This window comes from Oncorhynchus mykiss, chromosome 10 (assembly GCF_013265735.2).
Source record: "Oncorhynchus mykiss isolate Arlee chromosome 10, USDA_OmykA_1.1, whole genome shotgun sequence".
In the NCBI taxonomy this organism is placed as follows: Eukaryota; Metazoa; Chordata; class Actinopteri; order Salmoniformes; family Salmonidae; genus Oncorhynchus; species Oncorhynchus mykiss.
In genome coordinates this window covers 69,942,268-69,962,875 of record NC_048574.1, presented here as the reverse complement: position 1 = coordinate 69,962,875, position 20,608 = coordinate 69,942,268, and the positions used below count along the sequence as shown (strand labels likewise).

Sequence of the window (20,608 nt, the reverse complement as noted above, 5' to 3'; positions counted from 1 at the left end):
TCTATCTCTCCATACACAGACATGATCCATCTGTGTCAGATGTCTGACTTCCTACATTCATCATCCACAGAAAACAGAGGGTGAGAAAGAAACAGAGAGAGAGCGAGAGAAAAGAAAGAGGGGGGGACCAGTCTAGAAAGAGATATAACCAGTAAGACCAGTGCCCTTTCTCTCTTCTCCCTACAGCCCTGTCCACTCAGTGCTCCCTCCATCCCTCCCTCCGATCCCCTCTCCATAGATCCCCAGGTCGGGTGATCCGTCAGGGCCTGACAGGGCACTAAGTAGTGGAGCCCCAGCGCCCTGCAGTCATCACTATATCTACCCACAGATAGGGCTCCCGTCGTGGGGTTCATCTACCTGCCTCTCTCCTGGGGCTGGGCGGAGGTGGGTGTGGATGGGCCTATCGATGACCAAGTACTGGATTAGTTCCTCTTCACTAGAACTCTGCATAGATGTACAGTATCCACTTCAGTTTGTCCAATGCTGTAATAACAGTACATACTGTAGCATAGGGCCACTGAATCCCACCACTAACACCAAGTTATCCCTTTACTGCCACCACCACAACATCCCCTAAAACGTCCTCAGTCCACCGCCTAGCAGGGTTAGTGGTAATGTGTTTTCACTCCACCACCGTCCTCTATTGTGTGGCTCATTTGTTCATTTGTGAGTGTTGTGTGTGGTGACCTTTGTAGAGGGGACAAAAGCCCTGCCTGGGGGCCACTGAGAGGCCCTGACCAGAACGCCGGACCATGGTAAAGCCTCGTGCCTGTTTGCCAGCGGGCTGTGAAAACCTGTCTGTCATGCTTCTATTGTTCCCAGTGAGCCTCGGGAGAGATCTGAGGGGCAAAGCTGAGGGCCTCGTGCCTCCGCATGTCAGACAGGAGAAAGGAGCGTTGAGAGAGGAGTGTGTGTGTGTTGGGGGGGGGGGGGGGGGGGGGGGTCAAAACTCAGTCTAAATGTTACCCCCCTCTGTTGTCTTACAATGACCAATGAATTACCAGAAAGTATTTCAGTTGTTCTGTCTAAATATGTTCTGACAAAGTACCTGAACCCTCGTATCAGTGGCACCTGTGTGTGTCTTTCTGCAGATCTATACACATGTGTGTGTGTGTGTGTGTGTGTGTGTGTGTGTGTGTGTGTGTGTGTGTGCGTGCGTGCGTGCGTGCGTGCATGCGTCTCTCTCTGTCAGTAGCAGCAGGCACTAAAAACACACGGGAGAATGATCCATACTCACTCTCTCCATTCAATTTCACAACATTGCCGTCATCACACACACACACACACACACACACACACAGGCACAGAGGAATATAGGAATATAGGAGTGATGGAGGATTTGACTAACGCATGTAGCAGAGGGTTGGCTAAGACAACTCCAAGACAGAGAATTGTCAACAATGTATTAACTTCTCTAGGGTAGGGGGCAGCATTGGGAATTTTGGAGGAAAAGAGTGCCCAAATTAAACTGCCTGATACTCAGCCATAAAAGCTAGAATATGCATATAATTAGTAGATTTGGATAGAAAACACTCTGAAGTTTCTAAAACTGAATGATGTCTGTGAGTATAACATAACTCATATGGCAGGCAAAAACCTGAGAAAATATCCAACCAGGAAGTGGGAAATCTGAGGTTTGTAGTTTTTCAACTCATTGCCTATTGAATACACAGTGTCTATGGGGTCATATTGAACTTCCTAAGGCTTCCACTAGATGTCAACAGTCTTTAGAACCGTGTTTGATGCTTCTACTGTGAAGTGGGGGCGAATGAGAGGGGATTGAGTCAGAGGTCTGCCAGAGAGCCACGAGCTGACCATGTGCGTTCACATGATAGTTAGCTTGCATTCCATTGCATTTCTGAAGACAAAGGAATTCTCCGGTTGGAACATTATTGAAGATTTATGTTAAAAACATCCTAAAGATTGATTCTATACATAGTTTGGCATGTTTCTACGGACTGTACCTAGTGATCGCGCCTCATGAATTTTGATTACTGGGCTAAACGCGCTAACATAAAGGAGGTATTTGGACATAAATGATGGACATTATCGAATAAAACAAACATTTATTGTGGAACTGGGATTCCTGGGAGTGCATTCTGATGAAGATCATCAAAGGTAAGTGAATATTTATAATGCTATTTCTGACTTCTGTTGACTACACAACATGGAGGATATCTGTTTGGGTTGTTTGGGCTCTGAGCGCTGTACTCAGATTATTGCATGGTGTGCTTTTTCCATAAAGTGTTTTTGAAATCTGACACAGCGGTTACATTAAGGAGAACTGGATCTAAAATTCCATGCATAACAGTTGTATCTTTCAGCAAAGTTTATTATGAGTATTTCTGTAAATTGGTGTGGCTCTCTGTAAAATCACTGGATGTTTTGGAACTACTGAACATAACGCGCCAATGTAAACTCAGATTTTTTGATATAAATATGAACTTTACCAAACAAAACATACATATATAGTGTAACATGAAGTTCTATGAGTGTCATCTGATGAAGATCATCAAAGGTTAGTGATTAATTTTAACTCTATTTCTGCTTTTTGGGACTCCTCTCTTTGGCTGGAAAAATGGCTGGGTTTTTCTGTGTCTTGGCTCTGACCTAACATAATCGTTTGGTGTGCTTTCGTCGTAAAGCCTTTTTGAAATCGGACACTGTGGCTGGATTTACAACAAGTGTATCTTTAAAATGGTGTAAAATACTTGTATGTCGGAGGAATTTTAATTATGGGATTTCTGTTGTTTTGAATTTGGCGCCCTGCAGTTTCACTGGCTGTTGACGAGGTGGGACGCTACCGTCCCACATACCATAGTGAGGTTAATATGCATTCTGCTGAATGAACTCATGTCTATAGGCCAGCTTAGTGAGTGAGTGAGTGAGTGAGTGAGTGAGTGAGTGAGTGAGTGAGTGAGTGAGTGAGTGAGTGAGTGAGTGAGTGAGTGAGTGGAGGAATGAGAGGAGGGGGAGATAGAGAGACAAACAGTGCCAATTGCAAATGTAAAGAGTGCAGCCTCCAGCTCCTAAGACAGATAATGTAACCATGAAGACTAAGTGTCCGTCTATTAGATCAGGTAGGTAAGGAGGTGGACATTTACCATCAGTTGACTGGCCTCACACACAACTCTCCTTCCATTTCAGCTCATGTCTATGAGGCCTGGCCTCACACACAACTCTCCTTCCATGTCAGCTCATGTCTATAAGGCCTGGCCTCACACACAACTCTCCTTCCATGTCAGCTCATGTCTATATGGCCTGGCCTCACACACAACTCTCCTTCCATGTCAGCTCATGTCTATAAGGCCTGGTTGAACACACAACTCTCCTTCCATGTCAGCTCATGTCTATAAGGCCTGGTTGAACACACAACTCTCCTTCCATGTCAGCTCATGTCTATATGGCCTGGTTGAACACACAACTCTCCTTCCATTTCAGCTCATGTCTATATGGCCTGGCCTCACACACAACTCTCCTTCCATTTCAGCTCATGTCTATATGGCCTGGCCTCACACACAACTCTCCTTCCATGTCAGCTCATGTCTATAAGGCCTGGCCTCAAACACAACTCTCCTTCCATGTCAGCTCATGTCTATAAGGCCTGGCCTCACACACAACTCTCCTTCCATTTCAGCTCATGTCTATATGGCCTGGCCTCACACACAACTCTCCTTCCATGTCAGCTCATGTCTATAAGGCCTGGCCTCACACACAACTCTCCTTCCATGTCAGCTCATGTCTATAAGGCCTGGTTGAACACACAACTCTCCTTCCATTTCAGCTCATGTCTATGAGGCCTGGCCTCACACACAACTCTCCTTCCATTTCAGATCATGTCTATGAGGCCTGGCCTCACACACAACTCTCCTTCCATGTCAGCTCATGTCTATATGGCCTGGCTTCACACACAACTCTCCTTCCATTTCAGCTCATGTCTATGAGGCCTGGCCTCACAATCAACTCTCCTTCCATTTCAGCTCATGTCTATGAGGCCTGGCCTCACACACAACTCTCCTTCCATGTCAGCTCATGTCTATGAGGCCTGGCCTCACACACAACTCTCCTTCCATTTCAGATCATGTCTATGAGGCCTGGCCTCACACACAACTCTCCTTCCATTTCAGCTCATGTCTATAAGGCCTGGCCTCACACACAACTCTCCTTCCATTTCAGATCATGTCTATAAGGCCTGGTTGAACACACAACTGTATCTAATGGAATGTCATACAATATGCTGTGCCAAGAGCGTGCAAAGCCGTCAAGGCAAAGGGAGGCTACTTTGAAGAATCTAAAATATAAAATATATTTAGATTTGTTTAACACTTTTTTGCTTACTACATGATTTCATATATTTTATTTCATGCAATGTAGAAAATAGTAAAGAAAAACCCTGGAATGAGAGGGGTGTCCAAACTTTGACTGGTACTGTACATGTTGAAAAGGATGATTAATAAAACTATTTCAAGACAGATTTGTCAACAATACATCTTTAGCTTCCTGGGATATTTTCTTTGTCAATGACAAACTTAATATTTGCAATATTTTCAAGTGTCAATAATTGTTTTAGTTTCTGACTGAATGAATTGTTCTCAATACAAGCTCCTTCAGAACACGCAGAGGAAGACGACTAAATTCAACCTGTCCTATGAGAATGTGCCAACCAACTGTCCCATATAGCAACACCAACAAGCTTCTGTCCTCTCTCTTCTGTCCTCTCTCTCCTCTCTTCTGTCCTCTCTCTCCTCTCTTCTGTCCTCTCTCCTGTCCTCTCTCCTGTCCTCTCTCCTGTCCTCTCTTCTCTCTCTGTCCTCTACTTCCTCCCCTCTCCTCCCCAATGTAAACCTCCCATTCTTATCACTGCAGTACAGTTAATCCCTTCCTCCCTCCGTCCCCCGCTCCATCCCTCTCTCCTGGTCCCCAGGGGTGAGAGGGGAACGGGAGGGGGGCACATTTGCCACTTGTCTGTGACACATAATACGCCGGGGCCTTCAGGCAATCAACTTTGACTTGACATGTATTTGCTCATCTCAGAAACCCTTCCCCCTCCTCCCCCTCAGTGCACTCACTGATGGGAAACTGGAGGGGGCTGGGGGGAGGGAGGGATGGAGAGGAGGAGTGGAGCCTAAATTAACACTTGACATTCAATACGGGCAGGCCTTTAATTGGCCGGGGCCTTCCTGAGAAAGCAATTTTCTATTCCCCAAACTGGCCCTGCTGTACCGCTGCCGCGCTGGAGCGGGAGTGTCGTCTGCTGTGGGCATGTCTGTGTGGGAGGAGTGTGTGTGTGTGTGTGTGTGTGTGTGTGTGTGTGTGTGTGTACACCCGGCCCTCTGGTCCCTTCCCTTGCTCTAATGAGGGCGTATGAATTAGCGCTACGTGACATGATTTGAAGCAGTGGTGGCCCCCGCCCTCCTCCTCCCATCTCCTCCCCCTCTCCTCTCCTCCTCCTCATCCCCCGTTCTTTTTCTTCCACCAGTGACAGGCGTCTGGTGGCTGCAATAAAATGCCAGGAGCTACCTCGGGGCTCTTTCCTTGATGCGTGCTCACACTGCTTTACACGACGCACACACACAGGCACACACACACACACACACACACACACACACACACACACACACACACACACACACACACACACACACACACACACAGGCACACACTTCCCGGCTGATGCTATTACTCCCTTGCAAGCTGAGAGGTGTTAGCCTCCTCTTAACAGATCTGACAGCATTTAACAAGATGGCCGACCATTTCTAATCACCTCTGTGATTTCATACCTATTATCAATTGATCTCAGCATCTGATAGGGTTATATCCCCTCCTCTCTCTGAATCATACGGGAAGTGTAGTGTCATTTTCAGCGTGCTGTAATCACCCGTGCCACCAACGACTCGAAATCTCTCCAATCGCTACCACATTATCTGATTATTTTCTGATCGTGTCATATTTGGGGGCGATGGAGGTGGGGCGGAAGATCGATGAGGCGCTAAGACTCGCCGGATGTGACCTACGACCCGGGGTGACACGAGGTTAAAGCTGTAAATTTACGAGGTTAGCGGATAGATGGGAAAATGGCCATAAATCTTATTGATAAATCTATTGGTGTCAAAGCTCCTCCCCTGTACAAAGCAAGATCAACAAGCTGCAGTGTGAAGGCATCTTCATGATAAACACAAAGCTTTATATTTATAATGTTCAGAGGGGAAACATGTCTAATGGATTATGTGTCATGAAATATTCAATGTTTTTTGGAGTTCCACACGTCATGTATACGGACAGGGTTCCAACAAAGCACTTACCACTGTGTGTTTCCCGACAATAGGAAAGGTGGGCCACGCCATTTAAATGAAAACATCAACAGAGAAAATGTGAGTGTGAGTATCCATTACAAACTAAGGACACACACACAGGAAACACACACACACGGCTCCAGAGTGCCTGATGCGGGCACACACACACACACACACACACAACATCACTCCAGCACACACACAGCTCCGTTTTCGCTTGTTACCAGACTTTTCACTTTGTCCCTTTGTGTAAGATGGGAAACAGCCTCTTTAGCTGAGTGGTGTGAAACAGCCGGGGTGGGGGGTGGGGTGGGGGGGGGGGGGGGGTTACGAGGGGCCAAGAGGTCACACACTCAGGGCTGCGACCTCTCACCTCTGCCTAGTTGCCTGGGATACGCCAGCTAGTTCATTTGAAGTCCATCACATGGAGCAAACAAGATCATTTGTGACTTGATTGGCATTATGGATTGAGAAAGGCAGAGTGTGATGGTGCTCCATAACTGATGATGCTGTAGGAACAGGTTCCATGAAGGAGCAGCTTTAAAGTGGAGTTCAGTGTCGGTGCAGGTCTCTCATGCAACTTTCTTCTTAGCTAAGAAAATGTCAAACATACCCTCCCTGTGTGTGTGTGTGTGTGTGTGTGTGTGTGTGTGTGTGTGTGTGTGTGTGTGTGTGTGTGTGTGTAGGTATGGTTCCACTCAGTGACAGCACGAACAGCCTCTCCCACACCAGCCCACATACTATCTGCAACGAGCGCACACGCACACACGCACACACACACACACACACCACCCAGTGTTGCAGCTCACCTTAAAAACACACGTTCTAAGATGGTGAAACAGCTGTGTTTAACAGTGGCCATTAAATGCTATTAATCTAACAGCACAAACATCTTTAGAAACAGTAAGAGAGGGTAAACAAGCACATGTTGCCCCAACACGTCCCTAATGGAAGACGCTAGTTAGCCTGTTTAAACATCTTTCAAGGTGGGACTTCCTGATTTCTTTCTGGATAAAAATGTTGACACCGTTGTGACTGCCGATGGGCGAGGTGATGCTTTTCTTTAAGTATTAACACAAATTAAGGCATTCTCTGTGTGTGTGTGTGTGTGTGTGTGTGTGTGTGTGTGTGTGTGTGTGTGTGTTTGTGTGCAAGCGTGTGTGTGTGTGTGTGTGTGTGTGTGTGTGTGTTCATTTGTGTGTGTGAAAGAGAGCGATGGCTTTAGTCTAAAATGCTGTTGGCCATGAGCCCAACCTCACCAGTACCACTCCTCTCCTCTCTCCAGACCCTCCCTACAATCCTCCCCACGTCTCCAACCGTCACACAGCAGATTACAGCAGCAGAGGGGGAGAGATGGATAGACACACACAGAACGATGGAGGAGGGGAACAAACGAGGAAGAAGAGAGGGGGAAGGCTTATGAAGAAAGACGGGAAAGAAAGAAGGAGAGGAAGTTGTCTGGTCGTCCAGACCTCAGCTGTAGTCGGCCCCACATCACCTAGGCTACAGTATGTCTTGTCAAAGTAGACACAGAGCACAATCATTATTCAAAAGAACAAATTGCCCTGTCGTTTTTCTCTCTGTACAATACTTTGGTAATGACATGTTTGGTCCAAACAGGGAGCCGTAGAGGTTTGGTTTTGATTAGAGCAACAATGTTGTAGCACATCCCAAGTGCTATAACACATTAACACACACACACACACACACACACACACACACACACACACACACACACACACACACACACACACACACACACACACACACACACACACACACAGTGAGTGTCGCATTATCAGGGGGGGGGGGAAGTCAGTCGACCTCCGAGCGCCGCAGAACAAGTCAAATTACCATCATTATCTACCTCCTTAAATAGCCAGAGATAATAACGGTCCACCGGCAATAATAATAGTAGCAATTCTTCCTCTGCATTATGTGAAATAACAGGGAGCGAATTAGCCGTTGCGCTAACTGAAAAATGAAAGGGTTGTGTTCCTTGAGAGGTAAGCGTGAGTGTTTTTTCCTTTGTCGTCTGCGTTGAAAGGACAAATTGGCTGTTGGTATAGAGGAGGGGTCCTTAGACCTGGCTGCTGGTAAAAATAGTAGGCCATCAACCTGCCTGTGGCACTGGCACAGTTCCAACGCAAACAAAAAAAAACAAGTCAGGAGGAATAACAGGATGGGCCCCCTGTGAAAGTATGTATGCACAAGTTCATGTCTCTTAGTGTGGGTCAACGGTGTGTCACATTCCTCCTCACTCAGGGACAATACCAAGTCATGTCTCCAGATGGAAGTGCCAAATATCTCTGAATAAACCTTTGTGGAAGGAAAATTATATTATGCACGTCTGAGTGTGTGTATTTTGTGTGTGTCCATGTTGCACTCCACAAGTGTGTGAGTGTGTGTTCCTGCTAATTGTGTGCTGACTTATGGTGGCGCTGTGTGTCAGTGGCACTACCCAGGTCACAGTGGCTACATTGGTTGCCTCCCAGGTCTTGAACATCTTCTGCTCCCTCTGCCCCTTGGACCCCCTCAGTCCCGCAGGCCTGGCGACAGCTGCTTCATTCCGGCCTTGTCAGCCCCTGAGCAGAATGTGTGTGTGTGTGTGTGTGTGTGTGTGTGTGTGTGTGTGTGTGTGTGTGTGTGTGTGTGTGTGTGTGTGTGTGCGTGTGTGTGTGTCAGGGGCCAGGCCACGGTGCTAATGTCCCCTCATTAGGCAGGCTGTGGGGTGGTGACATCCTGAGCAACACTCTATTCAAACAGCCACTTCCCCTCGTTCCCCTTCGCTCCGCACCGCCCGACGACTTCCCCCCGCCGCAGGAAACTAAGGCAGGCCAAAGAAAAATAAAGACCCTCACTCTGAAAAGGAGAAGAGAGAGAAATACCCACACCTTTTCATGTATTTGAACAGGCACCGACATCCAAGATTGGGGTGATTATGGGCCATGCTTGAAAAATAGAAACAGAGATTTGTCAAAAAAGTATTTTAGTACAATCTGAATCGCATCAGCCCAACTCTGTTTTACCCAAACTGTAGCTCTGCATAAAATCCAACTGTCCTTTATCTAGTTAATATATTTCTGTTTGTAATATAGTGTATTTCTATGGTTCAGAGCTCTAGACTGAATCAAACTCCCTGCCAGTTAGATGTCTCCGTTCTTTACAGATCATAGGGACTACATATGGCCTCTGTAGCTACAGTACAACCTCTACTACACACATCTACAATATTCACCATCATCGTTACATGGTGGATATAGAAGAGAAGAATTGTATTTTTTCAGAAGGAACATGCAACGTCAAATTTCAGATAAAATAATGAATAATCGTTATTTCCAAATTATTAGACGATGCCCATCGCCTCAGTGTTGTGTATAAAAAGCATGTCTTAATCATATTATTACACTGCTATGAGACTGTAAAAAGAGTTGAATAACCTTGTTACCATATGGTTTCCTGCTGTGTGGTAGTTGTTGCTGTAAGCCCAGCACTGACAGGGCCATAGGCCACACACACATCAATACACAGAGATTAGCTAGCAACACACTGGCAGCTAACATTATCGTTGTTTACAACACACCAAGACTAAATAAACCATTTGACAGACAAACACACAATGGCCTATAAACAACTCATAAATCCACTAGCACCTTCAGGAATATAACAGAATAGAATCCAGCTTGATCATTCTATCTTTCTCTCCGGAGATTATAATAAGCAAAACATGTGAACGTTTTTTTTTTTCCAAAACCAGGAAAGACACAATTTAATGTTGAACTGGACACTAGAGATTGTGTACAATATAAGGTGAAAACAAACAAGCTGCTAGCCAGTTTCTGAATATCCTGTATTTGGTATTTATAATGGTTTTAATCGGTGGGGTAGACGGACAGCTCTGTTTCAGAGTGTGCAACACAGTGGGGTGTGAGGAGTGTGTGAGAGGCCTGGGTGCGGTACACACACACACACACACACACACACACACACACACACACACACACACACACACACACACACACACACACACACACACACACACACACACACACACACACACACACACACACACACACACACACACACACACACACACACACACACACACACACACACACTCTCTCTCTCAGGGCCTGTAAGAAGTAGGAGGGGGTCCATGGGAAAAGGCTGGTGGAGGACTCATCTCCCTGATAAGACACAAGCAGATGGCCCTGCATTGCTGTCGTTCCTGAACACACACACACACACACAGACTCCGTACGCATACACTGCTGTCGTAGCAACGACCCCAACACAGTACGTTCACAAAGAAAACACTATTAGAAGACACTCTGTCTCTCTCCAACCCACTCCAGTCGTCCATCCATCCATCTATCCCTTCATCCAAACACCAGAGATATCATGCAGGAGACAGATCACCCTGACCCCGTGAGTGATCCTGACCCCGTGAGTGATCCTCACGTCCCATATTGATCAGTAGCTGCAGCGGGAGACAGGAGACGACAGGGTGAACGTATGTACACAACACCGGTGTTACAGTGCTACAGAGCCGCAGACAGATGACGCCCACATCGTTTCAGTGTGAGGCTTCGTGTCACAGCTCTGCGTCTTATGCAAGGCTGAGGATCAAATCCAAATGAGATCATATGCTGTGGCTTGGCTGGAAAACTCTGGGTGATGTTTTCAATGTCCATTCCATAACCCCTCCAACTCAGGGAAGACTTAGTTAGTTAGGCTATTTTCATCAGATCATTGTAAGTACAAACTATCGTACAAATGATTGATCTCTACGGTTATAAACTGGTAATACAATACAAATGTCTGAGTTTGATTCATGCATTTTCATCAAACAAGAGACAGACGTTTTAAAATATGAAGAATGTCTCCCGATAGTAGGAAAATAATTCGCTAGAAATTGACGATGTGACAAAACGGAATATCTTAGAGATTGAAACCCACTGTGTGTGTTAGTCGACAACACAAGGAGAACATTGAAGGATCTCCAGAGCATTTTAATATTCCATGTCTGCCTCGCAAAAATAGGGAGATTGAGGGAATTTAAATCATGAATATTAAAATATACAGTTGAAACAGAAACTACTACAAACTACACTGACAAATGTTTATTAAATGGCATAACCGCAGCAAATTAAATAACCAAATTAATTCATATTCTGATTAAAAGGAAAAAGGGGGCCCTAAATTAAATGTCCACAGCGTGAATTATTTTTAACGTGCAAGTTGAAAAAAGATCAAAGCAAAAATAGGTTTGGACGTCATATCTTCATGCCTGACGCTTAGATAAATACGTGGTATCTTCATGCCTGACGCTTAGATAAATACGTGGTGGCCGTATAATGAATGGCACCTTGTGCGTCTTCCCTCTCCTAAACTCTACATGCCATCTAAACCACAAACTTGGGCACGCAGACACACACACGGTAAACATACAAGTGGTCCACATCCACCTCTCACACACACACACACACACACACACACACACACACACACACACACACACACACACACCTTTGCTCTCCTCTCCTCCTCTCACCTCAGATTCTACCACGTCTCTGCTCTCGTCCAGAAATAACAGGACCATACTGCAGTAACTGACGTAGTTAAACACACCCCTACAACTTCTCCACTTTTCCACTATGCACACTCTCACTGACACTCCCAACAAGCCAATCTAACAACACCAATGGAGAGAGAAAAAAGAAAAAGAAAGCGAGAGAGAGAGACCTCTACCTTAGAGCAGATCCCCTCCGTCCCCCCCGTCCCCCCCCCATCCCAGACCCTAATTACCCAGATCCCACAGTGTAATTAACAGTGGTTGAACCCCTCTAGGGGGTGACAGCCAGAAAGAGAAGGCCAGCAGGGACCCCCAGGCTTGGGGCCAGGCTGGAGGGCAGAGTGAGGAGAAACGGGGTTACGGAAGGACCAGGGCTCGGGAACAGAGGAGAAACGAGGAAGAGGTCAAAAAGAAAGTAGCCTCCAGATTCATTAGCTGTAGGTAAGATCCCTCTCTCCGGTCTCCAGCCCAGAGACACACACACACACACGTGAGGATCACTCCGGTCTCCAGCCCAGAGACACACACACACACACGTGAGGATAACTCCGGTCTCCAGCCCAAAGACACACACACACACACACACGTGAGGATCACTCCGGTCTCCAGCCCAGAGAGGACGGTGCCAATGAAAACACTACAGAGCAACAGTCCATCCAAACCTGATAAGGACAGACCACACAGTAACACCCAGCCACTCAGCACCACTTCCACCTCTCAGCTAGGATACACTCACTCACTCATTGTGACTGGGTAGGCATTGCCTTGGACTGGGCCATTTCCTCTGTCCCTTTGAAAACAGTGACCCTATAACTGGGACTTCCTGTGTTACACCCAAAGCGGTCCCCCTTCTTTGGGCCAATGACGCAGTGTCCCCTTCCTCTATGGCCACTTCCCCGGTGATAGGACTACCTTACTCATCTAGTGTACTAAGGGGGAGGGAGGGAGGGAGGGAGGGAGGGTGGACCCCAGGGCTTAGGGGCTGGTATTAGTGCTGAGAGAGAGAGAGAGAGAGAGAGAGAGAGAGCGGTAGCGAGAGAGAGCGGTAGCGAGAGAGAGCGGGAGAGAGAGAGAGAGAGAGAGAGGTAGCGACAGAGAAGGATACATAGAAAGAGAGAAGTGGCATGGCGCTTCTTCCACATATCCCCTTTCACCTCTCGTCTCCTCCAGCCAAGGCCAGCCAAGACCCACACACACATCAGCTCGCACCCGCACACTCATGGAGCCAGAGACAGAGCCAGCCCTGTACAGAGAGAGAAAAACGCCACTCTTTCCCTGACATACTCACTGGTTCTACAGGTACTTTAACATATGCAAAAGATAAGAAGGGAAAACACCTCATACACATGATGGTATCTGTGGTCATGCAGCCCATCAGAGATGCAGAGTATGGTGTAGTCACACAACCCTCAGGAATAAAAGACACTGAAAATATTATAATATCAGACACGCAGGCAGAAACACACACATGCAACAGGCCTCGGCAGAGGAAGGAAAACAGCCCGTTAAACACAGCCAGCACACAGGCAATATATCCTCTGAGGGGAAAACAGAGCACGACACTCTCCTAGAAAATTAGCCCACTTTCTCTCTCGCTCTCATTTTTAAAAAACAACGCAAACACACACTAACAAATTCTTGCATGCAACAGCACAGCGATGAACTGAACAGGGGGAAAACACCCCTCCCTCAGAAATACTTATTCACACATAAACACACACACTAACAAATTCTTGCATGCAACAGCACAGCGATGAACTGAACGGGGGAAAAACACCCCTCCCTCAGAAATACTATGTTAATAGGTGAATTAAGGCCCCTCTGATCTACACTGAAGAGGATGACATTAAGTCCATTATTGACTCAGACAAAACTAACTAGGAGATGTGCTGCTATTCATCTAATATGATGTCTGCCATGCCTATAGGGAGAGATATTACTATAGCAGGGTTTACATTCAGATACATATAGCCTATAGCAGGGTTTACATTCAGATGCATACAACCTATAGCAGGGTTTACATTCAGATACATACAGCCTACAGCAGGGTTTACATTCAGATACATACAGCCTATAGCAGGGTTTACATTCAGATACATATAGCCTATAGCAGGGTTTACATTCAGATACATATAGCCTATAGCAGGGTTTACATTCAGATACATATAGCCTATAGCAGGGTTTACATTCAGATACATACAGCCTATAGCAGGGTTTACATTCAGATACATATAGCCTATAGCAGGGTTTACATTCAGATACATATAGCCTATAGCAGGGTTTACATTCAGATACATACAGCCTATAGCAGGGTTTACATTCAGATACATATAGCCTATAGCAGGGTTTACATTCAGATACATATAGCCTATAGCAGGGTTTATATTCAGATACATATAGCCTATAGCAGGGTTTACATTCAGATTCATATAGCCTATAGCAGGGTTTACATTCAGATACATATAGCCTATAGCAGGGTTTACATTCAGATACATATAGCCTATAGCAGGGTTTACATTCAGATACATATAGCCTATAGCAGGGTTTACATTCAGATACATATAACCTATAGCAGGGTTTACATTCAGATACATACAGCCTATAGCAGGGTTTACATTCAGATACATATAGCCTATAGCAGGGTTTACATTCAGATACATACAGCCTATAGCAGGGTTTACATTCAGATACATATAGCCTATATCAGGGTTTACATTCAGATACATACAGCCTATAGCAGGGTTTACATTCAGATACATATAACCTATAGCAGGGTTTACATTCAGATACATACAGCCTACAGCAGGGTTTACATTCAGATACATACAGCCTACAGCAGGGTTTACATTCAGATACATACAGCCTATAGCAGGGTTTACATTCAGATACATATAGCCTATAGCAGGGTTTACATTCAGATACATATAACCTATAGCAGGGTTTACATTCAGATACATATAGCCTATAGCAGGGTTTACATTCAGATACATACAGCCTACAGCAGGGTTTACATTCAGATACATATAACCTATAGCAGGGTTTACATTCAGATACATATAGCCTATAGCAGGGTTTACATTCAGATACATATAACCTATAGCAGGGTTTACATTCAGATACATACAACCTATAGCAGGGTTTACATTCACATACATACAGCCTATAGCAGGGTTTACATTCAGATACATACAGCCTATAGCAGGGTTTACATTCAGATACATACAGCCTATAGCAGGGTTTACATTCAGATACATATAACCTATAGCAGGGTTTACATTCAGATACATATAGCCTATAGCAGGGTTTACATTCAGATACATATAACCTATAGCAGGGTTTACATTCAGATACATACAACCTATAGCAGGGTTTACATTCACATACATACAGCCTACAGCAGGGCAGGTGTAATAGCCTACACTCCACAAATGCAGTTTTCAGTTGATGGGGTAAAACCACATGAACTAACAAAATGGTTGCACATGTACAGAAGTTATATAAATATTTATCTTACATTAGAAAATATAGGATCACTTGAAAATGATAGATATACAGATTATACAGGCAGATATGTGTATAACCAAAATGACAGCAATAAGGAGAGATTGTGTGGTACAGAAATGGAGAGGTATTGGTTGAAGAGAATACAGCAGATGTAATCGATAGTTCGGTAATGACCTCGCTGTAAAGCAGTCCATCTAAACCGTCAATGTATTGACATGAACCAGACAGACAGACAGACAGACAGACAGCTCCATGCTGATGATGCCTGCCCTGCTGTATCTCCTGACTGCAGTGTCAACCCCCGTACTCTATACACAGTCCTCTCTGTACACAGTCCACATCTTCTGAACATATACCCTTCTTGCAACTCATGTTTGAAATACATGTGACATTATTGCATTGTCTGATCTGCTTTTTCATCGTGTATATTTTCCTAATTGAAATATGTGTAGTTCATTCTGCTTGAGTGCAGGACATGCAGAGTAAATCCATTACAATGTTAAAATGTCACCAACATGAACAATCTATTGATATAGGCCTATAGTAATCATAGTTCAGAGAAAATGACAACGCATTCATTTAAAGATGTTTCAAATCTTAGAACTGCGAATTATTCACAAAGTGGTTAGGGGAAATAAACACAATAGAACTATTGCAGAGTTCTGCTAGAATCCTCTGCTATAGGCCATGAGTTATGCTAGAATCCTCTGCTATAGGCTATGAGTTCTGCTAGAATCCTCTGCTATAGGCCATGAATTCTGCTAGAATCCTCTGCTATAGGCCATGAGTTCTGCTAGAATCCTCTGCTATAGGCTATGAGTTCTGCTAGAATCCTCTGCTATAGGCCATGAATTATGCTAGAATCCTCTGCTATAGGCCATGAGTTCTGCTAGAATCCTCTGCTATAGGCCATGAGTTCTGATAGAATCCTCTGCTATAGGCCATGAGTTCTGCTAGAATCCTCTGCTATAGGCCATGAGTTCTGCTAGAATCCTCTGCTATAGGCCATGAGTTCTGCTAGAATCCTCTGCTATAGGCCATGAGTTCTGATATAATCCTCTGCTATAGGCCATGAGTTCTGCTAGAATCCTCTGCTATAGGCCATGAGTTCTGCTAGAATCCTCTGCTATAGGCCATGAGTTCTGCTAGAATCCTCTGCTATAGGCCATGAGTTCTGCTAGAATCCTCTGCTATAGGCCATGAGTTCTGCTAGAATCCTCTGCTATAGGCCATGAGTTCTGCTAGAATCCTCTGCTATAGGCCATGAGTTCTGATAGAATCCTCTGCTATAGGCCATGAGTTCTGCTAGAATCCTCTGCTATAGGCCATGAGTTCTGATATAATCCTCTGCTATAGGCCATGAGTTCTGCTAGAATCCTCTGCTATAGGCCATGAGTTCTGCTAGAATCCTCTGCTATAGGCCATGAGTTCTGATAGAATCCTCTGCTGTAGGCCATGAGTTCTTCTAGAATCCTCTGCTATAGGCCATGAGTTCTGATAGAATCCTCTGCTATAGGCCATGAGTTCTGATAGAATCCTCTGCTGTAGGCCATGAGTTCTGATAGAATCCTCTGCTATAGGCCATGAGTTCTGATAGAATCCTCTGCTATAGGCCATGAGTTCTGATAGAATCCTCTGCTGTAGGCCATGAGTTCTGATAGAATCCTCTGCTATAGGCCATGAGTTCTGATAGAATCCTCTGCTATAGGCCATGAGTTCTGATAGAATCCTCTGCTATAGGCCATGAGTTCTGATAGAATCCTCTGCTGTAGGCCATGAGTTCTGATAGAATCCTCTGCTATAGGCCATGAGTTCTGATAGAATCCTCTGCTATGCACCTAGCATTTCAAACATGAAATAACACTCAACAATAATAACAGTAATAAAGTATAATGGCATATTTAGAAAATTGCTGAACTAGTTTAATAGCAAAACAAATAATACAATAATACAGTATTATTATTATTATAATTATACCATTGTGTTCATGCTTGGCCCATTATTAACATGTATTAGGTATAATAATAACCTACATAATTACTATAGTTTATATTTTCCACTAACATTTCTGATGTGTTAATCCATCTATTGCTTGTATTGGGATCAAATATCGCTGCATGCCAGCATCTCAGATGCTGTAACAATACCGAGAAGATAAGAGAAACATGTCAAGCTATAGAAGCGACTGTACCTCGTCTGTAAGGTCTCGGCCCATAGTCGACCTGTCGCACTTCAGAGGAAGCCGCGTTACAGCACCCGCCTTGCAGAAGAGAAGGGAAGAATTTAGAAGGGCGAGCTAATTAAGAGCAGATATTTAGATTGAAAACATACCCTGGCGCTGTAAATGCTACCGGCCCTATTTCTTCAAGATTTCCTCGATATCTTCCTTCGCCTGACTGGCATTAGACCCTCACAGAAGAGGTGCGCCGCGGCAACATTTTACGAGCCCTAAGTAATCCTTGAGTTGTTCCACACCCCTCAGCTTTTGAAGCGCAAGGGAAAATAAAATGACATGGCTTAATGTTGGTTTATTGAGGGGGAATTAGCCTACTAGTGATGGACCAATTAGAGGCGCAGTGATATCACTTAACTGCGGACTGTTTAACTTGCAAAGGTCGATATTAATATCCATGCATGTACCCAAAACAAAGTACTCAATTACGACGTCAAAATATTATTACACCGTAATGCTTTGGAAGGCTTAAAAAGATAGTTTAACATAATTTATGGGGAGTTTACATAACGAAATATGATAATAATGTCCCTGCAGATTATACATAAAATGATCCGCACATTCTTAAATATAAAGAAAGCAGATGCAACTATTTGACCATTTGTTGAGTCTATTTTATTGATTTAACTCGTGTATCTGCTTTTGTAGATAATGTAATATAAGGTTATGTTTATAAATCCTCTTATCACCAACAGACAAAAATAAAAACCAAAAGCCAGGCGATAGGCAATAGAGAGGAGGTAGGCCTATATTCCATGTTATATAGGGTATAGGCGTAATCTTCGTTGTAATTCTTAATCATTTACTTCAATTACAAGCATTATAACGGTTGGATTTGCATGGAATGTATTCGACCATGAAAAGATGGCAGCCAAGGAAAAATAACTGAGAATCCAAAAATGAAATTATTCTTACTAGAAGTTTGGAGAAACGATGCGAAACATGCCAGGCCTTTCCCAATCATTTTTTTGCCATTCATGGTTTCTGCATTTTCGATTTCGTTTCTTATACTTACGTTTAAAAGGTAGCCTGATTGAAAAATACATTATATCTAAACAAAATTAAAACCATGTCTCTCTCTGTTTGCTTGTCTCTCTATTAGTACTCATGCAAAAAGCAATGTACACATTTAATTGAAATGCACTTCTTATTTTGATTTGATTGCATCGAATTAGCACATTAATCGTCGTAAAAATACACTTCTAATATGAGAAGCAGGTGTTGACATAGTGTGACGTTGAGGTTGCAAATCTTATAAATTAAATATACAAAAAAATATATATATATCCAACCAGGTTAAATTATCGTTTTTACAATTCATTCTATGGTAATTTAGATAATTGTTTTGGTTTCTTTTTAGGTGACATTCCTTGGCAATATAATTGCTCACCTGCTGTAAATTGTGTTTGAACATATGCATGCTATTCTATAACTGAAAATAAGAATTGAAAAAAGAAAACGGAATCATACACGAACACGTAGTTATTGCATGTTCCCTAATGACTTGTATAGGTAGGCTACTTTGCAGTGACTATATAAATTCAGAGGATATCAAATGGTCTGAGAGTGGATTCTTCGCTGCAAAATCACAACCAACACCCGTAAGTAAACAACATGCCCTCACTCACATCAACACATACTGCTCCTGCTTTGCGTCTCAATCGATTGCTTTGAAATAATTTGCCCTAACACCGATAAAAACGCACCCATGACTCATGTCACTTAGCTGATCTTTAAAGGGAGGATTTGAAACACGAGCCCCCATAACACTCATTTCTCCCAATACCCCAAGGCGCGCGCGGCTCGGCAAACACAAAGTCATTATCGGTTAGATTCCAATAAGGCAGTCTGTCAAGGTGAGGCTTCTTTGGAGGATTTTTGTCATGCCTACTAAACATGGAAAGATGCCTTCTAAGTGGTGCGAGGGAGGATAAATAACAACGAGTCCCACAGCTGATTATATTGAAACAACGGCGCGCATTTGTAAAAAGGGGGATTACGAAACGTGAGTCCCAGCAGATGCTGGATGCTCCTCGGTGTATGAGTGCGGGGCCCATCCACCTGCACGCAGATGCCGCGCGAGGACGAATGGGACGGTGCCAGGAGCATCCTCGTGCGATATGGTTCCGTTATTCCAATCGACATGTCAATAGCTTTGCAGTAGTTTATATTAATAATACACACAGCTCAAAACATGTGTTGAAAGTGAGAGGATGCATCATGCGTGTCCAATATGGGGTGCAGATGTGCATGAAAAAACAGAGGCCACTGACAATTCTCCACACATGCCTCATACATTTAGAGAAAGGTAAAATAATGGGAATCATTGGTGAATCATTTCACTGAATAAGAGCAAACAATTTCACACATTTCGGTGAGAGAACACAGTCATGGAAATATTGGCAACAGGGTTTAAATCACTCAAAACAACGCGTATTTCTTTTGAATTGCTTTAAGTAATTGCTCAATTAAAAAAGCAATATTCATATGCACAACATCGGTGATAAAAGTAGTAGAAAAGACTGTGATTCATAAAATAACCACTAATACGTTTATTTTCAAACTCGACACGGCAGAGACTGGCGATTGCACAAGGTCTGCCTGCCGCGGCCTTCGCATGCGTAACAGCGTGTGCATGGTACGGAGACACACACAGGTTCCACTATGATTAATTACCAACTAACTACCCTCCTTTACAACTCCCCCTCTCTCTTTCAACTCCTTTACCTCAACGCACTGTACATCACCAGTGAAACCATCTAACGTCCCCATAGCCACACTCCCTTTAAAAACCAGAACGCCGAGATATTTTATACTTCTCAAAAAAGCCAAAGTCATAAAACACACGACTGTGAACAGGAACGATAACGGACGCTAGTTGTCGGAGGAAATGTGAACTTCCCTCAGTTATAGGTATCCGTTATCGCTCTTCCAGGCTCTGGCTATTCACTCACGGTTGCCTGTCTCTAGCCCGTGTTCGAGGCTTCCTGAGCGGACCACATG

At 44.2% G+C, this 20,608-nt stretch overlaps 1 protein-coding gene across 5 annotated transcripts in view; it reads right to left on the bottom strand.

The window, feature by feature from the left end:
* bnc2 (basonuclin 2) overlaps positions 1 to 20,608 on the bottom strand; it is a 302,463-nt gene that overhangs the window by 129,354 nt on the left and 152,501 nt on the right. For 3 of the 5 annotated variants that reach the window (XM_036933756.1, XM_036933760.1, XM_036933755.1), the window contains exon 3: positions 17,564 to 17,632. The exons of the other annotated variants lie outside the window; for them this stretch is intronic. In XM_036933756.1, coding sequence (XP_036789651.1) covers positions 17,564 to 17,632 — 69 coding nt within the window. The remainder of the gene's footprint in view (positions 1 to 17,563; positions 17,633 to 20,608) is intronic. 5 annotated transcript variants of the gene reach the window in all.